General features: G+C 34.5%; 1 protein-coding gene across 4 annotated transcripts; it reads right to left on the bottom strand.

The window, feature by feature from the left end:
• Positions 1–185: 185 nt before the first annotated feature.
• On the bottom strand, positions 186–7,760 carry LOC116025955 (serine/threonine-protein phosphatase 6 regulatory subunit 3-like). 4 transcript variants are annotated; one of them, XM_031267368.1, is made up of 19 exons: positions 7,722–7,760; positions 7,037–7,140; positions 6,816–6,902; positions 6,635–6,710; positions 6,459–6,533; positions 6,317–6,370; positions 5,351–5,410; positions 5,093–5,209; positions 4,825–4,919; positions 4,527–4,732; positions 4,211–4,308; positions 3,704–3,807; positions 3,416–3,581; positions 3,152–3,274; positions 2,477–2,559; positions 2,074–2,215; positions 1,819–1,848; positions 1,549–1,619; positions 186–1,327 (listed from the first exon to the last, which is right to left on the bottom strand). In XM_031267368.1, exons 1-19 carry the CDS (start codon positions 7,758–7,760, stop codon positions 520–522), a joined length of 2,538 nt encoding a protein of 845 aa, XP_031123228.1. In that variant the 3' UTR covers positions 186–519. The 4 variants fall into 4 exon arrangements, with proteins under 4 accessions (XP_031123228.1, XP_031123229.1, XP_031123230.1 ...); XM_031267369.1 differs by having other exon boundaries at positions 186–1,324; XM_031267370.1 differs by having other exon boundaries at positions 2,477–2,556.
• Between the last annotated feature and the right edge of the window lie 1,737 nt (positions 7,761–9,497).

Here is a 9,497-nt window from a genome sequence, read left to right as displayed (position 1 = left end):
AAAAAAAAAAAAAAAAAAAAAAAAAAAAACAACAACTACTACTACTACTAAAACATAACCCATCATTTCTCTCATTTGAGAACTAAAAAATGAAAAAAAATATATTATTTAAAAATAGAGAAATACATTCTCCAATCAAAATCAAAACTAGAAATGAAAAATTAGACAATTGAAATAAATACAGATGCAGCCTTATCTTCCTTCCAATTTGTATTAATCTATGGTCATATAAGAGTCATATACTTGAAGTAAACTGAGGAGAGTGAGGGCAGCTACCAAATAAAAACAACAAATACGGAGTATAAGACAATGCATAGAATGTATAAGAGAAGGGGTCAAGAATTTGGTGACGACAATACAGACCTAAGAGTATAGACATCAAAGTCTACAACAAACATTAGCCTATCATCTTCGATGGATCAGATCCAAATTGGAACAAAGATTAAACTGTACATGTCTTCTGCATAATAACTCTCACCTGCCCGCCCTACTGAAACCGGATATCCCTCCGGCCTCCTCTTATTCCAACACTGCCACCTCATGATCAACTCTCCAATAATTTGCATCATTGAACTCTTTTATACCTGCTCCACTATCTTCTGTATTCTCATTCTCTGGCAACTTGTGAATGAGGTTCTTTTTCAATGGTGCCGCTTCCCCTACAATCCCCTCCTTAAGGGCGTGTTCCATTGCCTTCTCTGTACCCTCTAGTTCCACCCCAACAAACTCAACATCCTCTTCGAACAAAGAAGGAACTGGGGTGCCTCTATGAGTAGTAGAGGTGGCACCATTTGGAACAATAGTTTCTCCATTGGAAGTAGTAGAACTAAGGGGAGACACAGCAGTAGTGGTTGCTGGATTCACATGATCGCAGTCATCACTGTAATCATCAAGAAAAGGATTCACACTGGATCTACCACCTTGGAGAAATGAGACATCTCCCCATGCTGCCCATTCAGGTATTGGCCTCCTGTTGTTTCCAAATGGATCCTCATTGTCTGATGTCTCGAAACGGAAAAAATCCATGTTAGTAGATGCACATGCCTTGTCATTTCGCACATTCAGGTCTCCACCATTAACACTGTCATTTCCGCTAAATCCATTAAACATGTTTGCACTCGACCTGGGCATGCCATCAGCACAGTGTTTGCTCTCTGTCAGTTCATCCTCCTCTCCAACTACAACCTCATCATCACTAATACTATTGCCACCATTTGAAGTTCCATTCATGTTCATCTCCTCCATCATCTCTGAGGGTGAAGTGTTCATGGAATCAACATTTCTATCATCTTCAAAAGCAAACCAGTTTGAATTTGTGAACAAACTGCTGCAAAAAAATAAAAAAGTATTACCAGCATATGTCACGCACATGGGCTTTCATAGCTCTTGATACAATCTGTAGCTAACTTGAAACATTCAGCAAACCTTTGCAGCTCAAAAAATAAATAACAGCAATGCACCAAGTCTCATATAACTCAACTAAAGCCTTACCCCTCTTCAATTAAAGAGGCTTCTTTTTTTAATTATTATATTGAACAAAGAACTAACCTCCCCTGCTCATCTCCCAACCTCAGGGATGATATGACAACTTCAGCAGATTCATCGTCGAAATACACATCCTGCATATTCAGGGAAAATATGGAACAGTAAACATTTATGAAACTCAACAGGTACAGGAGAGGAATACAGAAAATCAAGAAAATTGAGTGAAATATGAGACAAGTCTCAAAATAGTTTCTTCTAGTGAAAACAATACAATATACAATTGTACAATAAATAGGAAAGAATTAGTAATGCAATTAAAAACAAAAAGATTACCTCCCCTTCTCGGTCAAGCGCTCCATGACCCTGCATATATGCAATAAATATGTCAAGCAAATCAAAATCATTGTAGAAACCCTACCCAGCTTTAAAAGAGAATTATGCAGTGTCCTTTTCAACAGAAAAGCTTGGCACCTAACCACCACCACTATCCCCCAACCCCCAGAAGAAACAGAAGAGTCCCCAACAAGGATTTCCTTAATAAATTTGAGCCTAATTATAAACCATTTCTGGTCATAGTCATAACATTACCTGCTCAGCATCATCATTATCATATATAGTGTATCGGAATGCTTGGCTCAAATTATTAGCTAATGCTGCTAAATCATAATCTCTATCATGAACATCTTCCTCATCACTGTCCCTTGCTCGATCCTGCAATGCAGTAGGACGGCTGCACAAAGAAAAATGAGAAGTTAACAAATTCACTTAAACTGAATGCCAAAAAGAATTGCTTGATAAGAACATACTCCATATTTATTAGCTCACCAGAAACCAATACAATAAGTCATTAATAGTAATCCTGAGAGAGTTCTACCGCAGTAAATTATTTCAAGCCAAATGCAATTTACCTTGGACTAAAGGTGGCAAATTTGGTGTGGTTTACATTTCAACCCCCCAATATAACCCATAAGAAGAAAGGTGGAACACATACCCACAAGCCCATTGGTAGACATTCTCAATTGAATTACGGTCCTGCAAGATGGTAGCATGCCACTCACTCCATTCGGTATTCTTCTGAAAAGAAGAGCAGTGCTTAAGTGGGCAATACATATCTATAGAAAGAAATCAATTCAACAGTACAATAAACAGACTTACTCGTCAGTTCTGTTTACAGATTTCAACCACAAGCACTAAGCATCAAGAGCCACTAATGATATATAAGAAGTTGATAATAGTTTCTTAAGAGAGATATAGCTTCAAGTAGATCACATAACAGAGCCATTAAAAGATAGCAGTAACACTGTAACAGGATGCACATATGCAAGATGGCTAAACTGCACATGAAGTGGTAAGAAATTTGGACTGTTGCCTATCTTTTTTGGAATCAATAAAATATTGATCATTGTTATTGGAAGCAAAAGCATTCATTTTTAATTACCAAAAGACAAAAGCAGTCTATGCCCTCACCCTACCTATTCATTTTTAATTACCAAAAGACAAAAGCAGTCTATGCCCTCACCCTACCTTCTTAACCATGCTATTTAGAGCAGAATTTACTGTTACACCAGAAGTGTTGAAACTATTTTATGCTCAGAAACTCTAAAAAGTTAATCCAAAAATTTATACATGGGTATTAAGAAAAAGCATTTTAAGAAATATAGCACACCTCAAGATGTACCCGGATGCGGCTATCAGTGTTACCCAACTGACCAAGTTTATTGCATATCCGCATAATGTGCCCTATGTTTCCCTTCCGGGGTGCTTGTTTTCCAGAAGCAGGTTTAGTAGGCTGGACCAATAATAAAACAAACCACACACACACACACAAGTTAGACACTACAAGTTTGAAATTCACTTGCCAGTGTAACATAAATGATTCAACAAAGTTGAAAATATACAGAAAAGAGTCCAGTACTTCAAGAAGATCTACCTGATTCACATCCCAATAAAGGGTTGGTTGTTTATCAGTTTGAATCATCTTTCCAACCAAATTACATTCTTGGAAGAGATGATCTACAACAATAGTATTTTTGCTTTCCAAACATGAATAGACAATACTCTCAACATGGTGATGTAAAGCATTGTTAAATGGGTACCTGCATCAATTACAGTTACACAGAAATTCTTAGATATCAAGAAAGGAACTATCTGATTAAGAATTAAACTTCACTCCATGTTACTCAAAGATGCAGAATCATGCATAGCAGCAATATCTTACTCAAAAAAGAGATCCAAGATTCTCTGTATTGTCCCTGAGGTGATCAATTCTTTCTCTGCTACTTCATTGGCAGTTCTCAGCAGCACAGATATGAACTCCACAATCTATAAAGAGCAGAAGAACAAGATTAATATGACAAAATGAGTTTTCTAATAGACTAATTAATTTAAAAAGAATTAGACATTGAAAGTAAACAGTATTTTTGCATCTAGATAGGCAGATAGCTATATCCTCCCAAGATACTCTTCGTTTTATATATGTTTATTTTCTTAGAAGACCATCAAAATATAATTAGAGGAAAGGAGAAAATGGTGAGACCCTCTACACTATTATGATCCAACACATCTCTGCAGTCTAAAGATAAAAATTACTCCGTACAAAAGAACACCAAACGAGATTTACTTAGTTTAAGAAATTGAACAATCTTCAGATCTAAGTACCTAACAAACATTAACAGACAGAACACAGCCATCAATTTATTTGAAATTGAGTTTCAGAGAGACCGACCTTTAAACGATGCTTCCCAAGAGAAGGTGACAATTCACCATACTGTGTAGGCAGCAACTTCTTGTCAGATGACACATTCAATAGCATCAGCAAGTCCCCTGTGCCATATTATTTATATGTGATATGTGACTGTATCTCAAAAGAAATGTAAGGGCATAACATTCACTACTGATGCATATATTAGCATCAAAGGCATTGGCAGAATTTAAATCTATGGATTTCCACTAATGAATGCATTTCCACATTTCAGTTCTGTATATAGATTCACAAATGTGGAAATCAAAAAGAAATATTTCAAATAGTACAAATGTTATACCAAGATTAGGTAGCATTGCACCGATAGTGTCAGAATCAGCATGCAAAGGAGGGTCATATTGATGCTGGCTTCGGAATGAATACATTAAACTTGACGGAATTGATCTCTTCGGGTCCAATATAGATATAGCAACGGATAATGAGTGGATAAGAGCAGATTTTGAATGTGAGTCTTCAAGCGCATGACCAAATACTCTAGAAATAAAACTGCAAAAACAGGATTGGTAGAAAATGAAAATGTATATAAATCAGAAAATACATAAACTTTTAAGGGAATTGTAGAAAAATTGCCAAAAAACCTTGGGCTAGATAACTTAGTAGCGAGAGGGGATGGAGAATTTCTGGTAATCGAGCAGAGTGTTTCGGCAGCATTAGCATGCACTTCAGGAGGACTCTGGAGAACGGAGAATATTTTTAAAAAAATATTAATGTTTTGAGGAAAAAAAAAAACAAAAATCATGAAGAAAGTAAGTCATGCAGATCTGATCCTCAACCAGAATGTATCATATGCCAGGCACAGAGGTAAAACAACTGCAAAGAGGTGTATGCTACAAAATGTGTACTTACAGAAGGGCTTAATTTATCAACAATCATTTCCAATAAATTACTTTCAGCCAACCATTGCATGACATCTATGGAATTGGTATAGATATGATCATCAGCACCTACAAGACGGACCAAAACCTGTACAATACTATCATATTAGAACGGAAGATTGTGCTTTCACAGGTTCCCAAATGGCACACATAAAAATTTGATGGAAACCAGATATGTTAAAATAGAAAGGCCATACTAAGCTGCTAAAACTGAAGTACAGATACTAACCTCCATGATGGATGTAATACCAATCAAATCAACCATCTGTTGAAAAACATCAGGATGGGCCTGTGTGCAACACATGACAAGGGAAAAATAAACTCCCAAAAATAATAAGAAAAAGTAAGAGAAGGCAGAAACACCAGAAGGGCATCCAGAATGTGTGAAACTTGTTTATTGACAAGATGGCAAGTGTATGGGCATAGAGCTGATCACCCAAGCCTCAACCTTTTCCCACCATCAAGCCTTATTAACATCAAATCATTTCTACAAGATAAGCTCCTTGCAGCTGTTTCATCAAAAGTCTAGTAAATATTCAAAGCCCTAATGACCAAAGCTCTAGAGAACCCATGCATGTATTAATAACTAAAAGGAAAAAAAAATCTAATTACAATAAACCTTTAAGAGCTTCATTGAAATCATTTATTCTTCTTCTAAATTCAAATAAGAACCTAATGTAGATCAAGTGCCAATACAGGAACAAGAATAACTTATTCTTGATGAAACAAAATACTAAGAATGAAATAATTACAGTGCCTTTTTTTTGAAACATGAATCTCTATTGTATATATAAATTCTTAACCTCTAGAACATAATTATCAAACAAATTTGGAAAAAGGGTCAAATAAGGCCTTGAACTCAAACGATATCTAAAATGCAATTGGTCCTTTGAACTGAAAAAAGCTTCAATTGACCGCTTGAACTTGCAAAAAAAAGTGCAATCAGCACTTTTAATGGGTTATTATCCTATCCAATTGTAATAGGGTGATGTTAACGTGGTATCCTATGTGTAACTTATTATTTTATAGGGCTGATGTGGCACTAAAGAAAAAAGAAATTACTTTTTAGAAAATCAATAGCTCAACAAACAAATGCAGTACAAAATGATCATATAAAAAAAGAATATTCTGAATAATTAAGGAATAAACTCTAGGCATGTAGAAATTAAGTCACAAAGAACTTTGTTTAGTGCACCTGAACATAGTTCATAAGTTGAATGGTCTTCCGCATCATGAGGCATATAACAACCTACAATAGAGCAGGAAATATATAAAGCAACTTATTTATTGAACTATACATGGAAAGCAGAGACTTGACTAAGGTAATCAAATGATACCTTGCTAAAATATCCAGCCAACAAGGCGCTGTGAGGACGACTTGCTTCCAAGAAGGAAAATAATAAATTCATTAACTGAAAAAAGAAAAGGGGATAAATTTTGGTTGGAACATCATATGAACATAATCTCAAGGTTTGAATTCAATTATTTCAACTGAGACTAATTGATGGCTTACCTCTTCCTCCTCCACCAAAGTCTTAAGGATAACATCAATTTCGCATGTGAATATCTCACATGCAATGAAAGGAAACCTAACATTTGAAACAAAAACTAAAATTAGAAACAAAATTAAGAAGCAAGAAGCATACTCTTCAATCTAGAGACAGAGAATTAAAGATTTTGTCCCATAAACATACTTGAATGTCCGTTTGTTATCTATATCACTGGAAGGCTCTTCAATAACATAATGCAGTAACTGTTCAACCTGTGCTCTATCCCTCAAACTGCAAACCACGAAATTACCACAATGAATAAGACTCAAGAAGTTCCGAGATTTAGTAAAATACAAAACAAGGCCATCATCCTTGAACATTATGGTAAAACAAAACTAGCATATCAGTTTCTAACAAGTACATACAAATTTATGAGGCGACTATTCAAAGCTTTGCATTCTTGGATTATCTCCTCTTCATCAAGAAGCTCTTCCAAAGTGAAATTTTCCTTGTCCAATATGGCTTCGACCTAGCACACCAGCAGAAAAAGTAGTATAACAACAAAGCCCCAACGAATAGAAAATCAACGGTGGAAGCAGAGTAACATGTTCTAAGAAGATATCATACCCTTTAAGAGCTTAGAACACTACAGATCATAATAAAGCCCAGGCCAGGTCAATTACAGAATTACAATTACTGGCACGTTAAATTTGGTCAACACACACACACACATAGAGGGAGAGAGAGAGAGAGAAAGCTAAGTAACTGAAATCCAAAACCAATTTGGCTGTTACGGTAAATAAAATACACTGCCAATAACCGGCACCCATGAGCGACACATGTTTCATTAGAATCACACAAATTGGCGAACTTTACGTTTCAAAAGTAACAATTCCCAATGCCTTCGTGTCATCACCAAACCCACATCAGCATAAAAATCTACCATCGCCAAAAAAATCATTTCCAAACTAATTGCTTAAAGATATATAATAAAAACAACAAACGTCAGTCAGATAGAAATACAACTCCAAATTGAGAGCATATCTCCATTCAATTAAACACAAGCCGATAACAACAGCATTGAAACACACAGATGCTCGAATGACTTACCGGCGAAGAAGCCGAGAGAGGTGTCAGCTTCCAAAACATATCTGGAATGCGCGTCCGCGGCTATAGATACAGATATCGGTATGTAAAGTAAACGGTGAGAGATGAAGGCGAGCGGCGAGCTGAAGGCTGGAGTGAACTATAAAACTAGATCTGTAAACCCTAAAGTTGAATCTCGGACATGAGAGGCCGAGATTTGAGGTGAGGATATACGTAGGGCTTTAGGCAGAGAAACCAAAAACCCTAAAATTTTGACGAAGAAGAAGAAGAAAAAGATCAAACGAGAGCGAAGCCGCCAGGCCAGGACCGAAAGGTTAGAGAGGTGTTTTTGATAAAAATGATTAGTGAGATAGAGGAAATGAAAGGAAGTCCATACAAGTACAAAATTCGAGGGGCTAACATGTCATGCAATTTTTTTTTTTTTTAATTTTTGAAAATGACAAGGGTGTGTGTATTTGTGACTTGTGAGGAAAATAATTATTTTTTTCTGAATTAATCAGACACAAAAAAAAAAGTAAATAATCCGTATAATATTCTCTCAATCTTATTTTATTTGTCATGATTAATATTTATTAATTCAATTTGACTATTTTTTTTAGAGTCAATTTGACTATTTTTCTTCACCTATTTTTAAATTCTAAATTTAGTTTTGTTTACTTAATACAGTAGTTAATACGGATTAGTACTTTTGATATTTGCATCTACAATACAAATTTAATAAGAGCATTAAGCCCTGACTGCAAATGTAATTGTGTGTGAAATAAATGGTTCATATTATTTTGATGTTAGAATTTTATTATTAATTTTTTACACTAACCCTCTATTATATCATTTATTTTTCAGGAATACTATTTTATTCTGTGTAAACTTTAGTAACGAAATATTCCGTTAACTATTTATTATTCTTATCTTACTCATTGATTTTCATAAAGAATGTCTTAGGTTTGAACCCATCCTAATCAAAATTAACATATTGTTAAACATATACTATAAATATGTTAGAGTGTATTAAAAAATACAATATAAAATTTAACATGAAATTTTGTCAATTAATTAGAATCACACATTGGACATTGATGAAACGATATACCTAATTTACAGTTTATACTCAACACATATGAGAATCTATGCCTATTATCGTTATATTTAATGAGGGTTTGATTCTGTTTTTTGAATGTGCACTACGCCAAGATATTAAAATTGTAGTGAAGCACACCAGGGGACTATATTAAATTAAGAATTTACTTCTGGCAAAAGTGACAATAAGAGGAAGTATGGATCACACCAATTAATAGGATTTTGTATTGCAAAATTTATGCTTGGTACTATCCCGTGAATGTGTTTCAAGGCCATGGCGATGGCACAGGGCCCGCAAATTTTTTTAAAAAAATATTTATATGTAATACATTATTGTTATACTTGATAATTGTTTTTTTTTAATTCATATATTGTTCTTAATTGTAATCGAAAATACAATTTTAGAAGGAATTGATATCGAAATTTTGGTGAATAATTTCGAATTTAAATATGCACAAAAAATGTAACTTTTAAATTAAAATTTTAATTGTATTTTTCTTTGTTGGATTTTAATGCATTATATTTGGATAAAAAAATTATTACATTTTTATTTTTGTCATAGAATAGAATAATTTGGAGTCCAAATGAATTTGGACTCAATTGCCTCGGAGATTTTATAGATCTTTTAAACTTCTATCTTTAGGTTTGTTGGGATTATATTTCTTACTTGGCCTTTATAAATAGGGGTATCTATGTATCATT

This window comes from Ipomoea triloba, chromosome 7, assembly GCF_003576645.1.
Source record: "Ipomoea triloba cultivar NCNSP0323 chromosome 7, ASM357664v1".
NCBI lineage: Eukaryota > Viridiplantae > Streptophyta > Magnoliopsida > Solanales > Convolvulaceae > Ipomoea > Ipomoea triloba.
This window is presented reverse-complemented; position numbering and strand designations above follow the sequence as displayed.